Genomic DNA, 27,486 nt, shown 5'->3' with positions numbered 1-27,486 from the left:
CAAGCCTAGAACCATCATAGAACCCTGATCCAAGCCCAGAATCCTGCTCCAAGCAGAGAGTCTTGATCCAAGCCTAGAACCATCATAGAACCCTGATCCATGCTCAGAATCCTGATCAAAGCCTAGAACCATCACAGAACCCAGACCCAAGTCTAGAACCATCACAGAACCGTGATCCAAGCCTAGAACCATCATAGAACAAGAACGAGTTGTTGTCTGTACTTTATATGTTCTGTCTGGAACAGGTCTGTCTTGTAAATGAGTCCTTGTGGCTCAATGAGACTAGCCTGTATAAATAAAAGTTGAATGAAAGAAAAATAGAACCCTGATCTAAGCCCAGAACCCTGATTCAAGTCTAGAACCATCATACAGTGTTAGCCATTTGTCATTGTCTTTTCCTTTTGGATGTGTATTTTTTACTGTGATTTACTTGTTTGTTTCTCCTGTACGACACTTTGGTCGGCCTTGTTGCTGTTTTAAGTCCTCTATAAATAAAATGGTATGGTATAGAACCCTGGTCAAAGCCTAGAACCATCATAGAACTCTGATCTAAGCCCAGAACCATCATGGAAACCTGACCAGTCTAGAAAGCTCAGAAACATCACAGAACCAGTCATTTGGGCTTGGTGCTGACTGGATGCTTCTTTTCCACTTTGGTTCAGCTCTTCCAACCAAGTTTTGGAGTCCTGATCCATTTGATCCAGGTCTGCTCTGTGTGGCAGTCCGGCCCAAATGGAGCTCATGGAAGCTGGCGCCGGCTCTGGACCAGGTCAACACCAGTGCAGCAGGTTTATTGATGGCTTTACATGAGGTGATTTGATCAGACAAAGTGAGTTCAGAACCTCACAAGACGATTGGGTTCAGTTTGAAGTTCTTACAGAAAACGGGTCAGAGCAGTCACTGAACAGAACTTGTGAACGAGAAAACAAAAAAGATTCACTGCAAAAATGCTAAAGCTGAAATCAGCTGCGAAATAGGTGAGAGTTAAACAACAGCTAAACTTTTGATGTCAGCTGAAGAAGAGACAGAACGAGATCAAAAAAGTAAATGTGTATGCCTCTTCTATGATCGTCCACTGTTGTCGTCACTCTGTTAAAAAAATCAGGTCTCTCTTGTAATGAGTCCCCGAGGCTCAATGGGATTAACCTGTATAAATAAAGGTTGAATGAAAAAAAAAAAGTTTTACATTAAATGAGACCACTTTTTTTTTGTGATCTTAACACAATAACTTAAAAAGTACATCCGTCTGATTGTGATTTTAGAAACTTTTTGTTGCATTTCAGTCGAATGTTTAGTTTATTTCATATTTAGGGTGAAATGCTGAACGCTTCAGGTGCTTTAATTCAGCTTCTTTCACATTTTAATATTTTTGAGCAGTTACAGCTCATGTTTTATCTCTGAAACTGGTATTAAATCCTATTATCTGCGTTATTAAATAGATGTTTTGCTCATATTTGGGATTAAATTATCAGATTAGATTGTTTCTGCTGATGTTGAAGCCACTTTTGAATATTTTAATCCAATTTTTGGACATTTAGGTGTTGTTTGTTTTGGTTTTTTTGGACGCCTTTACAGTCTTTGTGTCAAATTTGTGTTTGATCATTCAGATTTTTACACTTTTAACCTTCTGGCAAAAATATTTGCTTTAATTTTAACTTAAATCATCTTCATCCTCCTCCTCGTGCAGCATGGACAACTCTGTCCTGAGGACAGACAAAGTGTCTCACCTCTCCGGATGTCCCCCCCACCGGCACCTTCCTCCATGGATCCACCAGCTGAGCCAGAGGCATCTTCTCCTCCTCCTCCTCTTCTTCTTCTTCTTCTCCTCTTCCTCTTCCTCTGTTCGGGTCCGCTTTGATCCTCCCTCCGTCGACTCCTTGACTCCTGCCGCCTCCTCTTCAGAAATGTTTCCCGTTTCTTTTCTGTGAGTCGGCAGAACCGAGCCGAGCGGACTGACTCCGATTCCGGTTCTGGCGCAAAGACCGCCCCTTCCTCCGCCGACACCAACTCCGGACCCGGTTCGGCCTTTTCTCGGAAACTGATCGACTTCACTGATCTCTTCCTCCCTCCCTCCTCCTCTTGCGTCTTACTTCCGGTCGTTCCCAATATGGCGGCCGGTGTCGCCTTACCTGTCCGTCAATCAAATAACGTAACTGCTGCGTCACGAAAGAAGGCGGGACTTAACTGAGAACTTTATTTTATACGCTTGAAACTTGTTTCTATTTTTAAATATATTTAGTTCGTCTTTCATTGGTCCATTTACTTTATTTTTTGTTATTTATATTATTTTAACTTTTTATTTATTGTTCATTTTATACTTTATAAATTTTTATTCCTGTTTTTCAATTTATTTTTAAACATTCCATTTTGTTTTTCGTTTTTTCATATAATCATATTTTTCTTGGCCGTCTAATTTAAAAAAAAAATTTTTTTTTTATTGCCATCTGATTTTTTTTTTCCCTTTCTGTCGTCTATTTGTGAACCCAAACCATTACTCACAGTTGGAGTCGTGGTTCTACTGACTGGAAAAATAAAACGTGCTGAAATATTCGCTCGCACGTCTGATTTATGCTTTTAAAACCTTCTGAGATCAAACCTTCATGACACATTTTAACACAGAAAATAAAAATGTTCCTGTTAAGTCTTAAAAACATCAGAACTTCTTGTAAGCTTCCAAATTGGTCTTGATCAACTGTTTTTCATACTTACAAAAAAGATGGAAGAAACCAGTGTCTTTGTTACATTTCTTAAAGAACCATTAGGAGAACCAACTTGGCTTATCTTGCTTGATTCTTCTTAAAACAATAGATTAAAATGAACAAGTCTTAAAATCATCTCCTGTAGATGAATGTTTTCTGAAAACAAAACCTTTAGGTAATTGCAGTAAAAACCTGTCGACCGTCCAGTTAAACTTAACATTAAATCCTCAGCTATATATTTAAGGTATGTAAGTTGAAGCTTAGTCTTTAAATTGATTCAAGGACAAAAAATTAACTCATTAACTTTTAATTTATTGGTGTAAATGAACCCAAATGTAGTTTTTCCTTCACATAAACCCCTATTTCTGTTCACTTTCTCTGAGAACCACTTTTGACTTTACTTTGTAACAGTTTGTTCATTTTTATGTTTAAAAGTAAATAAAAGTACATTTTGATTTTGTTGTAAATTTTGAAGCAAATCAGCTTCAAGACAAAACATTTTGATGATTTTTTTGGTGACAAGGGATCAAGAAGTTCAGCAACAAGCTTGTTTTATAGTGACCCCTGCTGGTGGAAAACGGAACAACAGTTCAATTTTTAGTTTTTAAATTTATTAAGTCATATAAGCAGTCACAAGGAGCAAAAACAATTTTAATCTTATACTTTATTTAACATCTAGTCTCATAGTGACATAATTCAACACTCTAATAAATAATAAAACTTCTACAGATTTAATTTCAGAGAAGATGGAAGATCTCAGGGATGTTTCTGGAAAAACTCAAACTTTTAAGTTTGTCCAAAAAACATCAAATAAAATGCAGCATTTTATTTCCCTTACATTTTCATCTTCACAACATTAACTCTTCTTTAAACCTGCGTTCAATAAATAAAACTTTTTAAGAATTTCAAATCGTGATTAAACATGTAATAAACTCTACATGAAGGAAAAATAAACTTGTGCGTTTATTGTTCAACCCTGCAGCTTCTTTATCACAAAAAACAAACTTTAAAGAATACCTTCAAGTCTTTGTAATGAGGGACCAGCGGACTGATCAACATGAGGAATAAATTATATTTCTAAATAAATAAATAAACCCGGCAGGTCTCAGACTCTTTGGTTCTGGACGGACTCTGCGGGTCAGGTGGACGGAGTGTTTCTAGCTGACAGACTTGAGTTTGGACCAGGGGTTTGTCCCGCGGACATCCAGTGGCGGGTTGTTGTGGAACAAGTAGTTGCACAGATCCTCCAGCGGCGGCTCTGGGTCTGAAGTGGCGAACTGAGCCGCCTCCTCCACCTCCTTACGGATCTCTGTGTCGATTTCCTGATGGGAGGGAGACAAGCCAATTAACGGAAGGAGGAAACAGGAAGTTTCTGAAACAGATGATTGATGGACTAATCTAAACTCAGACGGAGGAGGAGCTTCTGACAGCTCCTCCAACTCCACCAGTTGATTGACAGACTTCTCTCAGACCTGCTGAGGTTCCTCAAAGCCAGAGCAGGTTTCTAAGAATGTTATGACAGGAAACGGTCCCACGGAACCGCCGTCCTGCAGCTTTAAGTCCAGTTTCACAGAAATGACTCACTCTGTTCCTGTTTTTCAGTCAAATGGAACCTCAGCCAGTTTCCACTTCCCCTCGGCTCATTAAGGAGCGTTTTAGACCAAAACCAGACCAGAGTGGAGATGTTTACCCATAATGCACAGCTCCAGGTTTAGACTCTATGCCTGACTGAAGTTGAGCAGAAACCTGAAAGAACTGAAGCAACAATGCAAAGAAGAATGGGCCAACATCGCCCCACAGTCCCACGCTCACCTTGAACTCCTCCGCAGACGCCATGTTGGTGCCGAGCATTCGCTCTCTCAGCAAGGAGATCGGGTCGCTCTTGCTGCGAACTTCCTGGATCTCTTCACGAGTTCGATAGCTGCAGGACACCAGAGAAAACGGAGAGCCGAGGACTAAATTACAGCTGAAGAAACAGAGCTGAAACTGAGCTGGTCAAGTTAAAGCAAGGAGAGGCTATGGGTAGCAAAACAGAAACTAAAAGAAGCAAATTACAAGCTAAAAATAACATACAGAAGCTAAAAGTAGCAAAAAGCTTCTGCAGTGCTTATTTTTAGCTTGTGATTGACTCGTTCTAGTAGTTAGAAGTAACAAGATAGTTGCTAAAGGTAGCAAAGCACAAGCTAAAAGAAGTAAAGCAGAAGCTTAAAATAGTAAATCGGAGGATAAAGGTTTCTGTTTTGCTACTTTTAGCTGACCATTTTTAGCCTGTGTTTTGCTATATTTATCTTATGTAAATTTTAGTAGCTAAAAGTAGTAAAGTACAAGCTAAAATTAGCAAAGCAAAAACCAAAAGTAGCTTATCATATGCTAAAAGTAGCAAGACAGTAGTTAAAAGTAGCAAAACAGTTATTATCAAATTTTTAAACAACTAAACAAAAGCCAAGGGTGACAAAAGTAGCAAAATGGCACGACAAGCTTAAATAAGCTAAACAAAATCATAAAACAATCACAGTGGTTAAAGGATTAAAACTGTAGCTAAAATCACTAAAACAGTAGCTCAAAACTGAACAAAGCAGAAGACAACAACAGCCTTTCAAGGAGAGCAAAGTTTTTGAAGGAACTGTAGAGATCTGGATGTAATTCTATGGGAATTTTATTTATTTATTTTTTTTTTAAATAAAGCTAAATATTTAGAAAATTATAAAAGTTACAAAAACTAAACGACGCAACAATCATCTCCTGAAGGAATTTAACGTTTCGTTGCAAGGACGGCTAACATAGCCCAAAGGCTGCAGGGGTTAAGATTGTAAAAACACAGATAAAACAACAGACACCAAATGCTGACTCCGCGCTCACATGGCAATAAAGTTTCTGCTGAGTCATCAGAAAAACATCCACACTCCAGGTGACTCACCTGACGCCCGGGTCACTCATGCTGTGTCCGTGGTAACGGTACGTCTGCAGCTCCATCAGGATGGGACCCTGAAACACACGGCAGGGCTGTTCTCACACCTGAACCAGAGTGCATCATGGGAAACGTCCCATGGTTCATTTTATTAACAAAGACGTAAAGATGTAAAGAGGACTGAACGAATCCAGTTCTGATCCGACGGCTATAAATCCTTCCAAGCCCAGATGAGTCAGCATCAATCATCAGGATTTATTAAAGTCGTTCCTGTGGCTGCTGAGGCGTTTCTACGGAGGCTAAAGAGTGACAAACGTCTGACGTGTCACAACTGAACACAGCTAAAAATTTATAAACATATAATCAGGGTTCCTGCAAGTTTCAGTCACAAGCAAAACCATAGATAAAAGTAGCAAACCATTTCTAAAAGTAGCTAAATATGTGCTAAACGTAGCAAAACATGCTTAAAATAGCAAAATGTGCCAAAATATAAAAAAAAAGTGTGCTAAAAGTAGAAGCTAAAAATAGCTAAATGTGTTTCAGGTAGCAAAAAGTGCTTAAAGTAAAATAAATAAATGTGTGTGCTAAAAGTAAACGCCACTCCAAACAACAATGGATGAACATCTACTAAATAACCTTTAGGAACAACATGACTCAAGATGGCTGCCACAGCTACTTGACAGCAAAGACAAAATGATCTGGAAGTCAGTCAGTTTTAGAGCTAAAGGTCACATCTGATGTGGTAGTAGCTGAGAGTCATCTTCAACACACACTCTGAGCTCTCGCAGTACCTGAGATCTCTGCCTGAAACGTGATGATTTATCAAGAATCGTTTTTGGTTTCCAGTTCACTCTGAGTTCAGACTCGACCCAAACAGCCTCAGAGTTCTGTTGGGAGCTCGGTTCTTGATCCACTTTGGATGTTTGAGTTCAAACTACTTCACGGAAATGTTTAAAGAACCCAAACCTGGCACCCATCTGATGAGACGGCTCGGGTATCAAACAGACAGTTTAGAGTGAGAGTTCTGGTTCCGGACCGGGACTCTCTGGGCTCACCTTCCCAGCTCTGCAGTGATCAGCTGCAAACTTTGTTGCCTCTCTGACACACAGGACGTCCATCCCGTCCACCTGAAACCCAGAAGAACCCGTTTATTCCCAGGAGGACTTCAATTCGGACCGATTTTAATCTGAGCAGAACCTGCGTGTGGGCGGTATCATACAAGAGCATCAGACAGCTTTTTGATGTTCACACCTGCAACCGCCAGATTATAATCTAGGTCCAAACGGGCCAGCTGCAGCATACGGAGGACGGACTGCAGCCACCGCCCGAAGGCCACAGAGCACAAACACACACACCCCACCCCCCCATCTGTGTGTCTCACCCTGAGGCCCGGGATGAAGTCCCCTCTCTTGTAGTAGTCGGTGCTGGCGGCAGCCCGCTCCACCGACGTGCCCATGCCGTACTGGTTGTTCTCGCACACGAAGATGATCGGCAGCTTCCACAGGGCGGCCATGTTGAACGTCTCAAAGATCTGTCCCTGGGGGGAGACAACAAACGAGCGGAAGCGTTTACCTTCTCTGCTCATCGCCTGCCTAAATGAAACTCACAGGAAGTAATCAACAATTCAAGATGGCTGCCGCAGCCAAACAGCCTAAGAGAACGCGTACAAGAAGTCAGTTTTAGATACTGGGCTCAGATTTGATGTGGTAGTAGCTGAGAGTCATCCACAACATTTACATTATTTTTTAATAAAATGTTCGTTTTTCTTCATGAGGTGATCTTAGCTTCAAATGTTGGAATGAAAGGAGGCGGGCCATAAATCCTTCATTCAAAGGTTCTGTCATTTTAACTATTTTAATCAAATAAAGACCACATTTTAAAGCATGCTTTAAGACATTAAATCATTTAAACCTTGCTATGACATCATTCTGAAACATTTTCCTTCCAACGATCAAGACTTATAATGGTTTAAAGTGTTCGCTGGATGTATTTTTACCTGTTTTAATTTTTGTACTCGAGTGTTTTTTTAATCCACTTTAACTTGTATCTACGTAAAAAGGTTCCTAAACTAATAAAAATAAAAAGTTTAAATAGAATCTTTAGTTTTTTTAGACGGCAAAGACACAGCTTGCTCTCAGTTCTTTAGTTCAATCTGTGACAGAAACAACTTTTTAAAAACTGCACGCAGAATAAAACACAACAAAACTAGAAGATTTGTGCAGAAACTTTAACGGGAGCTCCGACCTCCATCACTTTTCTTCTCTGAAGCCCAACAGGAAGTTGGGAATGTTTTGAAACTGTAGAGTTTGTGGGGAGAAGAGCTTGTTTGCAAACATTTTGCTCCAAAGTTTGTGGCACATCATCACTACTTTGTGTTAAAACCCTCCGTGTTAGCCTGAGATAAAGTATCAAGGATGTGAAAACAGCAGTTCAGTCATGTAACTGTGGCCTGTTTAAACGATGGTTCTGCTGCAGAGATCCAAACAGGATAGGATTTTAACACACACTTCTACTAATCATTGATGTCTACGGGGAGATAATTTGCAGTAAAATGAAAAATTTGTCAGTTTTGATGCTTTTCTTCCTAAAACTACAGGAGTGGAGTTTAAAAGAATCCTGACAGAAACAGAAAAACCGCCTCAAATGAAGCCGGATCAGGACTTTTGCACAGTTCAGTGCCAGCAGAGCTTTAAGGTTTGAATTAGATTAATTCATTAATTTGATTTCATTATTTTTTAACTCGAGTCCTGTTTACAACCAGAAATGAAACCTAAAAGCCTTGAAACAGAAGCCATAAATACTTATTTTTACCTTTTGTTGTCGTTTGTAAATATAAATTATTAAATACATAAATAAATAAAGTATTATGTTTAATAATAAATAAATAATCCTTAGTTGTTGGTCTGAGCTTGAAGACTGCAGCTGTAAAACGTAACCATAATAAAGCTTAAAAACGGCGTGCTCCTCACCTGATTGGCCGCTCCGTCTCCGTACAGCGTCACACACACCTGGTCGTTTCCTCGGTACCGACAGGCCAGAGCGATCCCTGCTCCCAGAGGCACCTGGACAGGTAACGGCTCAGGTATTCACAGGAAACAGCAGAGAAGCTGCAGCCAGTACCTCTAATGACACAAGCAGGTGGTGTTTATTTACCTGTGCGCCCACGATGCCGTTACCTCCGTAGAAATGAGGGGCGTACATGTGCATCGAGCCCCCCTTCCCTTTGGCCACGCCCCCTTTTCGACCTGAGGAGACACCGTGAAGGAATGAAGCGTCCATTTGGGTGAAAACTAGCGCCTGTCCGGTTGTTCGGACACCCGCCTCACCTGTGAGCTCAGCCAGGATTTGTTTGATCGGAACGCCGCGGGTGAACGTGTACGCGTGTGCACGGTAAGCTGTGATCAGGTGGTCTGAGGGGCTGACGGCGGCCTCGATACCTGCAGCACACGCTTCCTGTTAGGAAAAGGAAGGATGGCCTAACCTTTTACAATCATTCAAAATAAAACTGAAGAATAACATAAGTTTTTACACATTTAAATAAATCTAAAATTTTAGGTCCACACCTGTCCATCGTACAGGTGACAGAAGCCCCTGATGATCTTCTGTTTGTAGAGCTGATCAGCTTTGAGCTCCATGCGCCTCACTGTCTGCATGGTATGGTAATACTGGAGGCCCTGCTCCCTCGTTAGCTCCGCCCTCTCTGGAGGCCCCGCCTCCAGGCGGTGCAGGTCGCATTTCTACAAAACGCACAGATCATGCTCCCTAATTTGAGGATGCAGTTAGACTCAGGAGAGATTGAGCTCACTGCAGTTTCAGAGTTTCAGCTCACCTTGATGTCAAAGGTCGCCTGAGGAGCGACGTCAGCAAAGCTGCGGGCGGCGACGACTCGGGCGCCCTGAAACACATCAAGCACCATTATTTCAAAGTTCACATCGGATCACTGCAGATAAAACACAAAGCAGTGCTGCCGCCTTCTGTCCACAGTTCATCCACAGCTACTTAAAGCTCTATCACACAAAGAAGAAGACAGATGTGAAGAAAAAAAAAACAGAACTGCTGCTGACTTCTCTGGACCAAAGATCATTTCAAATGGTCTGAGGCAAAGTGAAGAACTGAAACCACGAAAGGATGGGAGGGACCATCCAGCCTGTTATCAGACCACCGATCAACTGTCTGCCTCTTTGATCATATGGAGGTACGTTTGTACCTCTGGCATGTGCAGCTTACACATCTGGAAAAACTTGATTGGTGCAGAAACTTATCTATGGGTTTTAGAACATTTGCTCCCATCCATCAAAAAAATCCAGTTAAGAAGATCCAGGACTGCTGAACTGCTAGAATCCTCCATCAGACTGTGTTGGGAAACATGCTCTCAAAAAACAAAAACTACAGGTAGTCTCAGGTCCTCCAAAACTGCCAACAACTGGTCCCCAAAGGTCCTCCAAACCCTGGTCTCTTCAGGTCCTGCAAAACCTCCAACAACGGCTCTATATCAACCGACCGTTGTCTGATATAGAGGAGATGTTTCACCGAGGAAACGTGAACTTGGGACAAATTTAAAGAAACGTTTTGCTGCCATAGAAAATAAAATTAACCCTTTTTAAAATGTACAATTTCTTTGTTTGCAAATTTGATATATTTACTTTGTTCCACTGTGAATAAAATATGGGGTTATGTGATTTAAAAAATATTTGTGTTCTCTTTTTATTTACATTTTACACACTGTCCTGACTTTTCCAGAATTATGGTTATGGTTGAATATTTTTTTGATTAAACAGCTCAAAGCCACAACTCTAGACCAGATTACAGCTTGTAAATTGTTATGAGTCATCTACACTCCAATGTCAGTTATGGCATTCCACAGGGTTCTGTGTTGGAACCAGTACTGTTTTGACTTTATTTTCCACCTGTGACCAATATCAGAAAATGTCAATATGCATATGACACCCAGCTTTGTTACAGAACCATAAGAAAAGTATTTTTTTCTTATTTTAGCAGAAGCAGACTCATGCAAATGTTCTGGTTAGATTCCCCAGCCCTGTTAGTGAGCAGTGAGACACCAAAGACACTGAAGGGGTTCTTACTGGTCCATCTAGCTGGTGGGTCTGGGTGCTAACTAACTGCTCAGCAGAGCTTCTAGTACTGACTGGTGGTGGTTTAGGTGGTCGGTGCCGGGTCTGAGCCAAGGCGGGACCCGCAGGTGACGTTACGCTGACAAACTCTGACAGGTTAATCAGCAGCTGGGGAACACAGGAGCCAACCAATCAGAGCACAGCACAGCCAGAGGGGCTCTACAGGTGAGGAGACGTCTACAGGTGAGAGAGCAGAAGCTACAGGGAGACAAAACATGATGGCTGGAGCCTAAAATGACAAGAAACTCACCAACCTAACAGAGTTTACACAAACATAACAGCTTGTATCTGCAGCCCGAAGGAATTTAATCTCAAATAACAGCTGGATAGATTCAATCATTTCTAATCAAAATACCACGTTGACAGACTGACAGGAGCTGATTAAAGTCTGATTTTAAGACTAAAATCAGACTATTAAATAATTTGTCAAACCCCTGAAAAATATCGGAGAAAAAGTGACATTTAACATGATTTTACATCAATATATTGTTTGTTTGTTTTAGTGTGTGAACCATTTCAAGCGAGGTTCTGTGAAAAGGTTATAAACATCTTACCTGTTGTAGACAGCCTTAGAACAACCTCAGCTTTTTATTTGTAATTTTTTTTATTATTACATTAGTTATAAGGTGTAATAATGAGTGTGACTTGTGCATACAAGAAAAAACATATTTGAAGTTAACTTACAGTTATCCGTAACGTTAAGAAAGTTGTTGGTGAATAAAAATCACATTCACTTTTAAAAAGATGAAGCTAAAATGTGCGGATATAAAACCTTGCTGTGACAAATAAAAATAAAAGCAAACAAGAATAAAACATAACAGCATATACTGCAAATAATCACGCATTCCTGGATTTCAGCCTGTAGAACATGGTGTCTGCAGAGGGAAGGAAGGTCAGGATAAGATCTACGGTCAAACATCAGCAGCTGCTTACCTCAGACACAGTTTGAGCTTCCTACAGTTCAGGTCAGGTGCAGCGGGGACAGGAGGGAGGGAGGGGGAGAAAAGCCAGAAATAAACAAGGACTGTTGAATATTTGTGAAGAACGAAGGCGGCAAAGCAGGGAGGAGGAGAGCGAAAGCTGGCAGGAAAACAGACAAAGTTCCTACAGGCTCTTACTCTGAAATAAGTTTTTTATTTTAGGATTTTAAAAATAAGATCATCACAAGAATTAAATGGATAAATGAGTGGATTTATGTCCAGAACCTGTAGGAACCTGGTGGTACTGACAGGCAGACTCAACATGCTGCTCAAAGCACATCTACTGACCAGATTATTACTAAAAACATGCAACATTTACCTAATTTATCTAGAATACATCTAAAAATCTTGATCATATTTCTTTATATTTTCCTTCCAATGATCCAGACTTTCTTGTAATTCTTTAAACTGGTTGTGGTCATCAATTCTCCAGACTATTGGAAGTACTTTCAAAGCTTTTCTTTGGATGTGTTTTTATGTATTTGATACCAAATATGTGAACTAGTAGTTACTAATTTGACATGTGTTGATATTTTATTCAGTGTATCCATGAAAAAACAAACCAGTAACAGTAAAACCTAAAACCAGCAGATGAACGGTACCTAAAAGTTGTGTTAAGAGGTCCATTAAAGACCTGGGTGATGCATCATCCTTACGATTGTTACGAAAACTCTTCAGAAATTATCTTAAAAGAAGAATCTCGATCAAAAGCATATCAATAAGAAGGGAAATGGGAAGTAAAAGCTACATGTTGCTACTGAAAGTCAGTGATGGAGCTAAATTAAAATATTTTAATCCAAACCATCATTAAATTGTATTGGGGTGGTCAGGACTATGGTCAAATAATGGGTCTAGAGCTGAACACGGTGGAGTCAGCATCATGGTTTGGAACTTCATTTCAGCCTGTAGTGTTTTCATTTTAAAACTAATGGGAGTTTAAACACAAAACATGTTTGATTTACCGTATGATTCAGTCAGAAAATATTGTAATTCTTCTAAGAGACAAAACAAAAAGTTAAATTTAAAAGAGCTTTTAAATAACCCTAGAGAAATATTTTTGTGTAGATAAAGAAATAAGAAAAATGCTACCTGAAAAAATTAAAAACGAGCCGAATTTAAAGTCTGTTGTTTGAACAACAAAAAATAAATAAACATGCTCATGGACCCATATCTGGAAATGTTTTATCATATTTCTTCGCAAATATAAAGAAATGAGTGGCTCAAGACTTTTGCACAAAAAAAGATCATAATTGTTTAGAAAAGACAACTTTCACCTTCTTAAATAAACTAAAAAAGATATTTTAACGGTATTTTCAACGTCACGAATAGATGCAAATCACAACTTATAAGAACAATAATCTAAAAATAAAAAAAAAGAATGATCTGGGAAAGGCCAACTTCTGTTTGAGGTAAGAAAACCACCAAAATCAAAGAAAATAATTCTAATTAAAACCACAAAATTACATACCACCTTAATTATTCACCCGTGAACAAAATATATTCAGGCAATTGTTCAATTTAAAACATTTTAGCCCATATTCTGCTGTAAAGCACCAGAACATCATGCGAAGAAAGGTAAGCTTGTTAGCTGTAGCTAAGGTCAGCTAGCTGTTAGCATTAGCGTGGAGCGGTTCCGCTCGGAACCTCTGAATTAAACCCGAACCACTCACCACATTCTTCCCAGTGATCCTACAGAGTGCTTTAGAAATAATCGCAAACATGGTTTTCATTCTACCGAACCACGAAATACCCGCTGGAGAGGATTAAACGCATCCGTTAGCCGCTGTCCCTGCCATGGTCCGTAGAGGAACATGAGCCCCCAACATTAGTTCCGCAATTTTTGATAGTCGTGAATATTTTGATTGTTGAGTTTTTTGTTTTCTACTACTTGATACTGATATAAAATTAATACTTGTTTTGTTTAAAGAAAGAAAAAGTAAAATAAAAATATATACAGTATGGTTTAAAAATGTATAAATACTTGGTTAAAAAAGTTTTTTGTAGTAAACTACTGACCATGTACTATGCCAATTTTGAGTTTCCTAGCAGTTATTTTACAAAAACATTTCATCCCCATAACCAAATCTTTCAGATAATTCACCTTTATTTTGAACTAAAACTTTAATACAATCTCAAATTTAATTTTTCTAAAAAAATTTAAATAAAAAACTAATGTTCAGTTTAACAAATATAATGAAAGTAAAAACAGAGGAAAAGTAGAAATAAATAAGACTTTTTATTGCATTTAGCCCTGTTTTTGCAGCAGCCGGAAGCATGCAGAAATTAAAAAATGTTTATAAAAATGTAACATTTTGCACTGTAACATTGTGCAAACATGAGCTAAACAAAGAGCTAAACTATTTGTGCATATTACTTTGGTGAAGTGCTCCAAAAACATAAAATGTAAACCTTCAAGACAAAAAAATAGAAACCTTGTGATATACAAGTAATCAAATGTATAAAAATAGCATAAAGCTATATGTATTAATTAGTTTCGGCTGAAACCCAAAGTCATCTGTTTGCTCGTTCAGGCCTCCACGGTTTGATTGAAGTGTCTTTTCCCGTCCAGGTAGAGCATGGACTCTGTTGGACACAAACATTAATTAAACACGGAGACAGAAACACAAAATTCAGCAGAAAACTCGTTAAATTTTAGTTTTAAAGCCTCAACTTTCAGCTTTACAGAGGAACCAACACTAAGGTGTTGTCTTACCTCCGTATGTCTTGGGGACGATGTTGGGGACGTCCCGGTCCGACGCGAAGGTGTAGTGGAAGATGTTGGTGGTGTTGTGCGTCTGGGTCAGCGGGTCGAACACCTCGCTGTGAACTCTGACCTGGATGTACTTCCCCTGAGTGTAACACACCTGAAGCACAGAAAGAAACCAGCTGTTCCTCAATAAATCAACTAAAATTTACTTTTGTTTTTTAAAGATGGCAGCAAACAGAACAATAAACTTTATTCCAAAACCATCACGGCTCTTTTCAGTTCTGCGTAAAGAGGTCTAATGGGTGATCTTTAGCTCCACCACTGTCTTTAAAGTTTTATATTTGTGCTTTTATTGCTGTATTTTGTTTTTTGTGTACTGATAAGAACCGTCGTTGTTGCTCCTGCGTGACGACATAAAGACATTCAGATTCAGTTATTATTTAAAAAAAGTTAAAACCTGACACTTTATGGCTCAAATTATTTAAAATTTTAAAACTAAACAGCTTCAGAGTTCGGCGTCGTTTATTTTACCTCACAAACGTTCCAACGTGTGAATTTAGAACCATTTAAATTATCACGGGACAAATATATTTAATCCCCTGCCACCATGAAAGGCAGTGTAAATATCAGCAATGGTCTGAGTTAGCAAAATATCTCATGAGCCACTTTATTTTAATTAAATTTCTAGGAAATCGTCATTGGACGCACTTCAACAGCGGGAGTCAACCTGATTTAAGACGGTCGACTTTAAACACATAAACAGCTATAATTCAGTCAGTTTTATACATGCTGGACTAAATTTCGGTGTGGTAGCAGCTGAAGGTCACTGCCAACACATAATCTGAGCATCAATGGAGATTTCAAGATTTCACGCGAGATAGCTTACTGTAATACAAGTCACTTTTATTCAAAAATGTCGTCAAAACACGGGTTGTGTAGCCTCGTAGAAAAATTGGAGGGAGATTTTTCAAAAAACTTCTGGACCCACTGGACTGTGGATGGCTCTTTCCAAAAGAGTGGTGGGCGCTAATGAAGGTGATCAAACTGTGTGTAAATCAAATGAAACGTAATCAATATTTAAATGACCAGTACATATTTTTATGGAAACATTATCTATATTTTTATAAATCTTTATACAAAAGTCTACTTTTTGGTAAAAGTTGGTAAAGACTTGTGGCTCTTTATACCATGAAACTGCAATAAAAACAAGAAATACTTTTAATTTTAAATACAAAAATAGTTACATATTTAATATTGCACATATTTAAAAGATTATTTCATCTTGATTTGTGTTAAACCTAAAAATTACTAAAACAAAACCCTTTATATTTGCAAATGTTGCCTATTTGCATCAACTTATTAAGTATGCGGGCCGCACACAATCACTCAGAGGACCACAAATGGCCCGTGAGCCACACTTTGGGCACCCCTAAAATTGCTTCTACTTTGGTCTCAAAAAACAAAAACAATAATTTTATGTTCATGTTTAATTTTTAACAATAAAAAGCTTTTAGATTTGAAGAATACATATTAATAAGAGTTTAATATTTATTTTTTTATTTCATTTGACAAAACGTTAAATATAAAATCAACAGATAAGAAGAACTGAGTGGTCATTCTGTTGTCTGAAAAGCCTCTTATAAATAAAGTTTGATTGACAGGAGGAGTCTTCGTCTCACCTGAGAGGAGAGCATCAAGAGGGAACCGATGTCTACGGGTTTTTGGAACATAATATCATCCACAGCCACCAGACTGGGCCGACACCCTCTGCAACAAACCCAGAACTGATCAGAAAAACAACCGTCAACTGTTTAGGATCATTTCCAGGTCAGAATCTCTCACCCGTAGGAGCAGGCGTTGGCCCAGCCCAACTCGTAGGCCTTCCTCATGAGAAAACCTCCAAAGATCCGGTTGAAAATGTTCCTTTGCTGAAAAACAGAAGACCACAGACAGTCAGACCTGGTTCTGGTTCTAGTCCAGGTTTAGATAAAAAATTATCTGTCCTTCCTGCAGGTCCTTGGTCTCACCTGTGGGTGGCAAATCTCCACTCCTTTCAGCTTGGCGTCCTCCATCCAGACCGAGTTTGGTGGAAGAATCCTGCTCCGGAAACTGACAGTGCTGAGGACACCAGAGGACACAAAGACCGTCAGAGAGGACACAAAGACCATCAGAGAGGACACAAAGACCATCCAAGAAGACATAAAGACCATCAGGGGACACAAAAACCATCAACAAGGACACAAAGACCATCAGAGAGGACATAAAGACTGTCAGAGAGGACACAAATACTGTCAAAGGACATAAAGACCATCAGAGATGACAGAAAGACTGTCAAGAGGGGACACAAAGACCAACAGAGAGGATATAAAGACTGTCAAAGGGGACACAAAAAACATCAATGAGGACAAAAAGACCATCAGAGAGGACATAAAGACTGTCAGAGGGGACACAAAGACCATCAGAGAGGACATAAAGACTGTCAGATAGGACACAAATACTGTCAAAGGACACAAAGACCATCAGAGGACACAGACTGTCAGAGAGGACACAAAAACTGTCGGAGGACACAAAAACAATCAAAGTGGACATAAAGACCATCAGAGGACATAAAGACCGTCAGAGAGGACATAGAGACCGTCAGAGGTTGCAAAGACCATCAAAGGACACAAAAACCGTCAGAGGACATGAGGACTGTCAGAGGACACAAAGACCATGAAGGATTTCTGTACAAAACTCTAAAGAAAAGTACCAAACGGTTAGATAAAAGCTAAAGTAGTAAAAACAAAAATAAAACCAGGAAGTCAGCAGTGTGAATGCTGACTCAGCGTTTAGATTAGTACTTGGTGTCCAACGTGTTGAGGAACAGGTCGTGGACGATCTTCCTTTCCTCGTCCGTTGGAGCGGCCTTCAGCAGCGACGCCGTGCTCAGCTCCACACGACGAGATTTATTAACTGAAATTAGACATCAGAGAAAGATGAGGAGTAGGAGAGATTAGGATTATGTCAGACGAGACCATCACCGCCTCATACTTTCTCCCTCCTGGAGGAACTTCTCATCCTCCGGTCCGTCAGGCTTCAGAGGATTGACAAACGCTGCCCTGAAAAAAAAGGTACGAAGTGGGGATACAGCTGTGAGGATGGAGGGAGGCGGGGCTTATAGGACAGGTAAATATGACATCTTTAATCTAAAAAACATCTAATCCAAATGCCTACCTCTTATTCTCTGGGTCGCGGGCCACCATGACAAACGTGGCGTCCAGAACTGGGGCGTACGTTCCGTCCAGGTACTGCAGGAGGAGACCGAGTTCAGCAAAAGACTCTGGTCCAGTTCAGTTGCTTTGTTTACTTCTAATAAAACTTCTGTTTACCTGTGTACAGGTGTGTTTACCTGTGACATGTGCATCTTTGCTTCAATGGAGGTCCTCCCCACCCAGGTCACATGACCCGTGAACTTGATGTCACAGTCAGGGTAGATGACGTGCTGCCTCATGTCTGACCCAAAAAACAAGAACCTCAGATCCAAACAGAACCAGAGAAAACACTGAACACTACCGAAACCTGATAATTAACTCGTAACTGAACTCTTCAAGCAGTACTGAAGCTAAAATCAGCTAAACAGTGGCTAAAAACTAAAGTAAGAGAAAGTGGCTGAAAGCTAAATGTTGCAAAACTGTATCAAAAAGCTACAATCAGCAAGAACAGCTAAACTGCAGTTAGTACACTACAGATAAAAGCTCAAATTAGAAAACCATAGCTAAAAGCAAAAAAAATGCTAAATGCTAAAATAAAAACAAAACAATGACTAAATGCCAAATGAATCAAAAATAGTAACTAAAAATAGCTAGAGGATCAAATTTTAAAATTTGATAGCTAAAAGCTAAAATGAGAAAAGCTAAATTATCAAACAGTGGCTAAAAAGAAGATAAAAGACGAACAGAGACAGAGCCAGCAGCTGAAGCGGATTTTAAGGAGAACGATGTTTCTGTAGGAAAATGTATTTCTGTATTTTATGGGAAAATATTTGTAAATGAAGATTTTTAAAAAATCTGTAAAAGTGTTAAAATTACAAAAAGAAAAAAATCACAGTGCCCATCTCTTGAACGAGCTGAATGTTTTGATATAAAAACAGCCAAAATAGAACAACGTATACAGAAGTAGTTAGATTGTGAAACACATGAATGCAACCATAAACAGTTTGTGGTTCATTGAGGTCTCTTACCTATCTTGTCCACCAGCGCCGTGACGATGGACAGAGGAGACCTCTTCAGCTCGGGGTTGTAGGTGTGGGAGTAAGAGATGAGGACTGAGGAGGAAGAGGGATCTTATTAGTGTCCAGCTGAGCGAAGCTTCCTGTTTCACCTGAACCAGAACCTTTATACCTGCCAAACTGTCCAAGTCCTCCAGGATCCTGCCAAACCTGACATGAGACGTGAAACCGGTCAGACATGCTGTCTCCTGATCCCGTCACTTGTTTGTTTGTTTGTTTGTTTGTTTACCTGACCGTGTTGTGGTAAGTCAGGTACTTCTCTCTGAGCTGCGGCTCGGAGCCCAGCGGCAGGTGAACCTCCAGGTGGCTGTCCTTCATCGTCTTGGCAGGAAGTTCGCTCTGAGACTTGGCCAACATGGAGGACAGAGACGCTCGCTCCGACATGGCCTGCTGATGGTCGCTGTGGACAAACGTCAATAAATACCACACTCAAAAGGTAAACAATCAAGCTTATTTTACTCCTATTTACTTTAACTGATTATTTTAGTCAATTATTTTTAAACAGAAACAAAATTATACTAAAAAATAAACTATTTTATCAGTATTTTTATAAAGAATTACATTCAACTTTGTTTATTTAAAGGTGCTGCATGTGAGACATAGTGCCATCTAGTGGCACAAACTGCAAAATACAGTCAATTAAATGCTGCACCCTTGAATTAGAAAACCTGAAAACATAAAAAGAAAATACTTGGAAATGAGGTGTTAGCAAACAAAAAGTACAAACACCTTTTTTAAACATAAAAACAAATAAATGTGATAATATTGAATATTTGGTGTCATTTAAACAACTGATTGAATTGTACTATGATTTCATAAAGCTGAAATTTATTTATTTACCCAGTCCTGTAACTCAAAATATTTTTAAGAAAAGTGAGTCAAGACTATTTATTGGTAATATCTGTGGAGTATTATAAAATACTCTAACTAGCACTAAAGTACAAGTGGTGTGTCTGCATTTGTTTTATACTGTAAATATTTCCTAATTTAAAATACAAACACAGACTAATAAAGCATGTAATCTAATATCATCAAATTTAAGAACCAAAAAGTGTTAAAAAAAAAAGTGACAAGATGGAAACAGCTGTACGTCTACTCATTTATCTAGTTTTTATCATTTTTATCACTTTGTTTCTACTTTAATTCTACTGTATGTTTTGTTTTGTGCTGTAATGCACATATTTTCAGTCTTATGTGGCATTTTTTGGTTGTATTTACTCAATGTAGTAATTACACAGACAGGATGATACACAGGTTAAATACAAGTTATTATAATAATAAACAAGTAAAGCAACTCTGAATAGTTTTTTTTTTATGTGTTTAACTTGTCGTATTTTAAATGTTTGTCCGAAATGTTCCAACAATGATTTTCTGGTTGGAATAAAGAGTTAAAATGTAACAAACCCCCAAATAGTTAACTTTTCTAAGTGTCTCACGCAGTTTATTACCTCCAGTTCGTTGAGGCTCCAACAATTTCCCTCAGCCTGTTTCTCACTGAAACAAGACAAAACAACCAGATGTTTGTGATCGAACAGCTGCGACTGAGAGCCGAAGAAATCAGAGTTAAGGTTTTTGTTTCGTCTCGTCTCTGCTGGATTCACAAGGATGCAGTTCAACAGTTTGAAAAGGCCTTAATGAATATTAACACTGGTTTAAATGTTTAGGCTTAAACAGCGAGACGATACGAACCAAAAAAACTGAAGCTACAGGGGCAGGAAGACAGAAAAAACTGCCAGATGTGAAGTCACTGCGCATAAAATCCAGACTGGAAACAAAGTGTGAAAGGAAATAACATGCAGGAGGAATTAAAGTGCAGTTACAGCCAATTTGAAGAGAATTAATCTGAGGTTCATATTGGTTCTGGTTTACCAACACACCATTTGACACGTGTAAAAGTGGATTCCCTGTGGAGAAAGGCAAATGATTAAAACATGCATTAAAACCCTACAATAAACACAAATTTGTGCTTTTATTGTTGGGGAAAAGTGCCAACAAAAACAGATAACTCCAAAATTAGCATTTCCATTCTGCCGAGTTATAAATCTGATATTTATTGATAGTTTCAGCATCAGAGGCCACAGATTCAGCCGGCTGGGTTTTAAAGTGTCCTTCACACAGCAACATTTTCTGCAGCTTTTTCTTTTTATTAAAGCAGAGTTTATGGAGATGAATCAGGGCTTGTGTGGAGTCTCATACCCTCCTTCATGTCCGGTGCTTTGCCATGTTTGGATGCTGCTCCGGTGCAGAGGGACCTGCTCATCATCAGGGATGCAGCTGATCGCAGCATCACTAATCTGCAGAACAAAAACACAAATATAACCTCCAAAAAACACATTCATGTGTTTCATAGCTTGTATATTATTTAAAATGGCTGCTAACACACAACTACACGTTAAAATATCCAATTCATCATGACTTTAAGCCACATATATTTTTATACAGACAGTCTAAACTATAATCTGCTTATGTTAGCATAACTTTACAGTCACTGAGTGGAAAATAACATGTTTCTGTTTAACAGGGTTTGGTTCTTTTGTGGGTCTGCAAGTGGCACACTCTGTCTTTAGCCCTCCCAGTTTTCAATAATCAAATATATGGTGATAAAATAACACAAATAAAAAAATATGCAAGAGTGTAAAGTTTGCATGGCTGTTTTGTTTGTCAGTTTTTTAACTTTGTTAGCAGCATTGCTAACTTTGATGGACAGCAGTCCGGTTTGTTCACGCACTGACCTCGGTGACAGCATCGTGTTTGTTTCCGGATCACGGTGTGAAAGGTTCGGAGGTCCGGACGGATCAGATGAGCCCACAGAGAAAAAGACAGAAACGAGAAATCTCTAACTTTCTCTGGAGAACAGAACACCGCTGAGCACAAGGATGGTTTCCGTGTATTTACGTCATCACGTAAAAAACGTGATGACGTAAAAGACGTTGATCATGGGCTTTTCGATCCTGGGTACAGCCTGTCAGGAGCTCTGGAGAGGCTGGATATTTGTACAAATGTTAAGATAATGTTTGTATACAGAAACCAGCTGATATATTTTTACTTTAATAATGATTATATATTTGTTTTACAGCTTATTCATCAATGGAAAACTTACTTAGGCTCCTTGAAAAACAATATCACGATGCAACATCCTTATGACTTCTTATCTCATAAATATAATTTACCATTTGAGAGTTTTTTTTTTAATTCAAGTAGCAGAAACGGGCTTCTTTATTTTTATCCAGATTGCCAGCTTGTTAAATATTGGTTAGACTTTACATTTTATTACTTGCTACGCAAACTGATTTTGAAGTGATATATTTCTAGTTTATTTGCTTTCCAGCTATATCACAAAACCTGCAGCCACAAAACATTTTTCCATTGTGTTTTTTAGGACCTTGAAGAGCTGAAATTACAAGCAAGTTGCGCAACAAGGAGGTCAAGAAACAGGAGACAAGTGCAAAAAAAGAGAAGTGTTACAAAAACCAAAGGATCACCTAAATTACACTTTTATTATTCCAGACCTTTGACCTTTCCATACAGGAGTCTTTTGTTACTATCAGCGTAAACAGTTACAGTCAACCCCATCTGGAAAATTCCACTGATGCATCATGGGTAGAAAACACTGCTCCTTAGAGGAACGTCCTAAACTTTTTAGCTTCTTACTCACAAAATAAAAGTAACAGTTATGGCTATTATTTGCATCTCTTTTATATGTTAAAGAAAAACATTATCAAATGTATTTTTAATTTGTATTTAATGCCTGGCATCATATCAAGAGTATATATTTAATGTTTTATGACAAAAACAATATTCCTAAATTCAATTTTAAAACAAATAGTTATTATTAAAGTGGAAAACTGTAAATTGTCTGTTTTCATCATCAAAATAAAAATATGGAATGTTTCCTTATGAGATTCTTTTCTGTATGCTGATTGGGTGAAAATGATCCAGAGAGCGGCGCTTATTGGTCAGAAATCTGAGCGGAACAGAGAATTGACCAATAGAATTAGAGCACGAGCGCGGCTATATAAATGCCGGCGTTAATCCGAGCAGAGCATACAACAGCAGCGGCCCGGCCGAACGGCGATTTAAACTGGATGTTCTTGTGTCGACGAACGCGTCCTGACCAGAGCCTGACTGTGGGGGAAAATCCACTGCGAAGCGAATGAAGAAACACCTGATCTTCCACTTCACATACAGAGGACTTCTAACGAGAGGAAAAAAGAGTAAAAGAAAATGGAGTATAAATTACGAAAAGCTGAACCCAAGGATGTGCCCGATATATTACGACTGGTGAAGGTAGGCTAATTAAGGCCGGCCATTTTGTCCAAAACGCTAAACAAAAAAAGTAGTCTATAGCAGCCAAAATAACGGTTTAGACTGAGTCGGGGTTTTATAAATATTTAAACCAAATTATCATCGACTAGAGTGTGTTTTGACGCAGTGTCAAAGTAATGAATAGGTCGAGGAGAATTTCCGAAGGATGTTGGAGAATGAGGTCAGCTCGAGCCGCTTTTGTTTACGGCTCATAACGGCCTCGACTTCCGCTTCTCCAAATATGGGCCGTCCGTCGTCAGAGCTCATGTTCTTATCAAGGCTGACCACGATCCACTGTTACAGCTGCTTGACCACACATACACAAAGACAAAACTGTAGTTTTATATTTTGGTTAAATTACAGACGAGGTACTTTAATTTGCTTTTATAAAATATAAAAGTCTTGCGTATTAAGTAATGTTAAAGTGGTCCAAGATCCTCTAGACGGGTTATTTACTTGTTTAAATATGTATTTTATACGCAACTAGTACCTCATTGGAGATAGTAATCTAAAACAAAAAGGTAAAAGATAAAATTTCGCCTACGTTTTGTCTTTCCAGGAGCTTGCGAAATACGAAGAAATGGAGCACCAGGTGGCGCTGACTGAGAAGGGTAAGTTTCAGGTCAGGTTATCCTTCAGCTGTCCTCCTCCTGGGTTTAATTTTGAATTTCTTTGTAGATCTCCTTGAGGATGGGTTTGGTGAAACTCCGTTTTACCACTGCATCATCGCTGAAATCCAAGGAGAGAAGAGCAGCGGAGGTAAGCGATAAAACCCGTTTCCTCCACGTCCATCTTTAGGTCTTTAAACGGACTTGCGAGCACCTGAAACATTGCCAAAGTTCAGCTGTTTTTCCATGTGCTGAAGCCTTAGTAACGAACGGCTCATACAAAGACGGGAATGTTTTCCACCTCGCAGCAGGAAGTAGCAGGTTAAAGGTGAACTGTTTGAGGGAGAAACCTTTCCTCGGATACAATAAATCCAGGCTTTTAGCGTTTCATAAAACCTGTGCAGGTGCAAACGGCTGGTAGATTGGGTCTAATCTACCAAAATAAAAAGTGATCCGAGCCTCGTTTTCTCACTGCAGATCCGAACGTGGTGGGCTTCGCCATGTACTACTTCACCTATGACCCCTGGGTGGGCAAACAGCTCTACTTGGAGGAGTTCTACGTGATGGACCAGTGTAGAGGTAAGAGGACTCGCCTGTTCAGGGTCACACAAAGCTACCAGAACAACAAGCAACAGTTTTGTCTCTGTTTGAAGGCCTGGGCATCGGTTCGGGGATCCTGCGGCACCTCAGTGACGTAAGCTTCTTCACCAAACAGATCCATCTCATTTCCAGTTGCATTCTGGGAACAGTGACTGTTTTTAGCCGTTCTTTAACGTGTCCCGGCTCCTCCTCCAGCTGGCGATGAAGACACGCTGCACCGGCATGATGTTCGTGGTGGCGAAGAACAACGAGCCATCCGTCCAGTTCTACAAGCGGCGCGGCGCTGAGGACCTCTCCGAGGAGGAGGGCTGGAGGCTCTTCAGGTTCGACAAGGACAGCCTGGTCAAGATGGCCACCCCCGCCGAGGAGTGACAGGAGGAACCGAAGAGCCCCGCTGCTCCAATGACGGCCGACTGAAAGAGTTCAGCTTCTAAAAAAGGGAAACGTTCAAAATTCTGTGTAGTTTGCATCATTTAGTTCGTGAATCTTATTTAAGTTTAATATTTGTATTTTAATCAATAAAACGGTCTGATCTCACTCTGTGGCTCGTTCTGAAAACAGCTGTGGTAACATCCATCTCTGACCTTCAGGTCAGGATGTATTTAAAATTATTAATCTTTATATCCGTTTAAAGTTGCACCAAGCGAAACAGATTAATTTGTCATACACACCACACGTGATGCATGAGGTGGGACGAAACTACATGGTCCCAGTTACATCCAACAATAAGATCTGAGTCATGAACTAAGAATATACTACATTCATTGAACTAATGGTACAAAAACAATGTGCCAAACATAATCAGGACATTAATTTCATGTACCTTTTTATTTGTACAGAGAAGTCTCACTGAGTCGCAAAAACATTTTCAAGACCGACCCGTTTTTGGGAGCAGATGGAGGTTAAGGGCCTTGCTCAGGGGCCCAGTGAGGCAAATGAAGGTGGAGACCGGTGTGTTTCACCTTTACCACTCACATTTTGATGTTGACGGTACCAGGAGTTGAACCTGTGGCTTTCCAATCACAAGCCTATCTTCTCTAACCTCTGTGCCACCACTCAATTAAAACTAAGCTGATTTATTTTAACCGGCAGAAGCTTCTTTATGAATAAAGTTCTGCTGTGTCGGATGTTTAAAGCAGATTTCTCTTTGTTTTCTAGTTTTCAGCTCAAAACAACTTCAATGAATATTTGAGAAGGAAAAAACCTCTCGAAACTTAAAACTGTTTGCTAGACTCTGATAACGATCAAAAACGATGAAGCAACATTTTTATGTTCAAATTTGAGCTGAAGCAGCTTCAAATCAGCTGATTTGGTTTCTGAATAAATTTAACGTTTTTAACCAGCATTTATTTCTGTACGACGGCTTTTTCACAAATAAATCTTGATAAAATGTGACCTCAGCAACTTGGAAGAGGAAGGGACATAAAAGTTATTTTAATCTGAGAACACTTGTCAGAAAGTCACTACATCTGCTGATCGAGGCGAACGTTTTGACTCATGAACGGCAAAAAAAAAAAAATCCTTTTAGTACTTTCAGTTCATAAACGTGCGAGCCAAATTCTGTTAAAATAAGAATAAGTCTTTAAAATAAGCAGTTTACATATTCAATTTATTTACATTTAAACTCTTTACACCTGTAGACACGAACAGTTTGTTGATGAATATTAAAAACAGAAATAAACACCAGGGCGTGTCACGACCACCTCAGAGCAGGAAGTTCTGACCTCAGACAGGAAGTGCATCAGCACAGAACAGGAGGAACTTGACATGAGTCCGCAGAGAGTCCAACACACTGAGGGGTTTCAGTTCCACATCAGACAAATAAGGTCAAAGTGACTTTATCCCAGAAAACTTTTTTTTTTTTTTTTTTACCAAATCATATAATTATGTAAAAATAAAACAAATTCCTACTTTAAAGGGGTATTCCAGCCATCCTGGAAAAGTAATGAACAGTGAATATCTTACCTGTTGAGGATAGGTCTAAACCACCTCAGTTTAGAGTTTTAACTGAGACGAGAACGATGAGCTAATGGCTAGTCCCGGCGTGGGTCGCTCCACTAAAATTCTATTTTATCATTTTGAGGCTTGGCAATCAGTGTAGGAATGCATATCACCTACCAGCTTGTGTGCTAAACTTTTATACAAAGCTCCTAAGAGATCCGTTGGTGCTCAGATAAGGTGTCCGGGGTGACTCTCAGCTACTACCAGACCAAGTTTTAGTTCCATATCTGTAAAAGTAGCAGTTGTAGCCAATTTACTGATGTGGTGACCATCTTGAACGATATAATCCGTTTTGCAAAAATGAGTATCCCAAACTGATGTGGTTTGTAAACTAGCGTTAGCATAAACTGGAATATTTTAGATTTGAGTTGTTTTTGGATTAGCTCTTCAATCAGGTCACGATTAAAACTATTCCTCCAAAATGAGATCGCTCAAAGAGTTCTGAACTACATTTTCAAAGGTCTGAACTATCCCTTTAAACATTTTAAGCTGATCTCGGCTGCAGGTGACGAAAGACCCTTGAAATGGTTTTGAGTTACTAAATATTGTGGTCTGGTAACTAGATTAGGGATGAAGAGTAAAGATGAGGAGGACAACGTAATCCAGCTCAGGAACGACTTCCCTTGAAGCGGTTTGACCCGTTCAGCTCCTGTGGACCGGTTCTGTCCAAAAACATAAACCTTTGATCTACAAAAGGTCCGTATGAGTCATGGAACGCTCCTCTTCCTCAGCTCTTCGTCTCGTCGCTCTCTGCTCGCTGCGAGTTCTCAGGCTTCACCGACTAAAACAAAAACAAATCAGAAAAACAAACAAAAAAACCAGTATAAACCAGAGGAACCAAACTCACCTTTTTCTTGTTGAATGGAGGCTCTTTCCACAGCGTTTCCATGGCGACACGGCCCTGCTGAGTCCAGGTGTATGCAGAGTCTCGACTCACCTGTCGGTAAAAAAAACAAAAAACACAGAAACTAGATTTTATGTAAAATAATTCATAAAACATTAAAAAGTACAAATTGATGGAGCAGCTTAACATATGAGTCATTAATTATGGTAAAAAAAACATATACAGTACAAGGTACTAACAGGATACACACCCAAGTACATACAAATAACTTACAGATCACCATACCTGGTAAATAGTACCCTGAAAATATCTGTACCCAGTATATTGCCCAGCAAGTACCCTGTATATTACCCAGTAGGTAACCTGTATATTACCCAGCAAGTACCCTGTATATTACCCAGCAAGTACCCAGTATATTACCCAGCAAGTACCCTG

General features: G+C 39.3%; 5 protein-coding genes across 7 annotated transcripts in view; 1 reads left to right on the top strand and 4 right to left on the bottom strand.

The window, feature by feature from the left end:
• rps6ka3b (ribosomal protein S6 kinase, polypeptide 3b) overlaps positions 1 to 2,200 on the bottom strand; it is a 55,272-nt gene extending 53,072 nt beyond the window's left edge. Inside the window, exon 1 of the mRNA XM_037694199.1 lies at positions 1,728 to 2,200. Within this exon, the coding sequence (XP_037550127.1) occupies positions 1,728 to 1,790 (63 nt within the window). The 5' untranslated portion in view covers positions 1,791 to 2,200. The remainder of the gene's footprint in view (positions 1 to 1,727) is intronic.
• Positions 1 to 27,486, bottom strand: part of LOC119426617 (melanoma receptor tyrosine-protein kinase) — a 531,032-nt gene that overhangs the window by 98,845 nt on the left and 404,701 nt on the right. The window lies entirely within an intron of this gene.
• Positions 3,364 to 13,534, bottom strand: pdha1b (pyruvate dehydrogenase E1 subunit alpha 1b). The gene is made up of 11 exons (XM_037694182.1): positions 13,390 to 13,534; positions 9,437 to 9,502; positions 9,171 to 9,344; positions 8,934 to 9,060; positions 8,761 to 8,852; positions 8,577 to 8,669; positions 6,989 to 7,144; positions 6,663 to 6,734; positions 5,617 to 5,684; positions 4,512 to 4,620; positions 3,364 to 4,021 (listed from the first exon to the last, which is right to left on the bottom strand). The coding sequence occupies exons 1-11, from the start codon at positions 13,447 to 13,449 to the stop codon at positions 3,857 to 3,859; spliced, it is 1,182 nt and encodes a 393-aa protein (XP_037550110.1). The 5' UTR covers positions 13,450 to 13,534; the 3' UTR covers positions 3,364 to 3,856.
• On the bottom strand, positions 14,237 to 21,475 carry acot9.1 (acyl-CoA thioesterase 9, tandem duplicate 1). 2 transcript variants are annotated; one of them, XM_037694201.1, is made up of 16 exons: positions 21,426 to 21,475; positions 20,890 to 20,987; positions 20,571 to 20,597; positions 20,142 to 20,187; positions 18,923 to 19,093; positions 18,806 to 18,843; positions 18,646 to 18,729; positions 17,815 to 17,918; positions 17,640 to 17,713; positions 17,457 to 17,524; positions 17,267 to 17,378; positions 16,454 to 16,544; positions 16,269 to 16,354; positions 16,106 to 16,193; positions 14,433 to 14,583; positions 14,237 to 14,302 (listed from the first exon to the last, which is right to left on the bottom strand). In XM_037694201.1, the coding sequence occupies exons 1-16, from the start codon at positions 21,437 to 21,439 to the stop codon at positions 14,247 to 14,249; spliced, it is 1,308 nt and encodes a 435-aa protein (XP_037550129.1). In that variant the 5' UTR covers positions 21,440 to 21,475; the 3' UTR covers positions 14,237 to 14,246. The 2 variants fall into 2 exon arrangements, with proteins under 2 accessions (XP_037550129.1, XP_037550130.1); XM_037694202.1 differs by lacking the exon at positions 20,571 to 20,597.
• On the top strand, positions 22,721 to 24,733 carry LOC119426621 (diamine acetyltransferase 1). Of its 2 annotated transcripts, none has more exons than XM_037694190.1 (6): positions 22,721 to 22,980; positions 23,558 to 23,609; positions 23,677 to 23,757; positions 24,084 to 24,185; positions 24,260 to 24,300; positions 24,402 to 24,733. In XM_037694190.1, the coding sequence occupies exons 1-6, from the start codon at positions 22,918 to 22,920 to the stop codon at positions 24,576 to 24,578; spliced, it is 516 nt and encodes a 171-aa protein (XP_037550118.1). In that variant the 5' UTR covers positions 22,721 to 22,917; the 3' UTR covers positions 24,579 to 24,733. The 2 variants fall into 2 exon arrangements, with proteins under 2 accessions (XP_037550118.1, XP_037550119.1); XM_037694191.1 differs by lacking the exon at positions 22,721 to 22,980 and adding an exon at positions 23,231 to 23,366.

This window comes from Nematolebias whitei, chromosome 20, assembly GCF_014905685.2.
Source record: "Nematolebias whitei isolate Nwh7 chromosome 20, NemWhi1, whole genome shotgun sequence".
Lineage (NCBI taxonomy): Eukaryota > Metazoa > Chordata > Actinopteri > Cyprinodontiformes > Rivulidae > Nematolebias > Nematolebias whitei.
The sequence above is the reverse complement of the archived record's forward strand: the minus strand, read 5'-3'. Positions and strand labels throughout refer to the sequence as shown.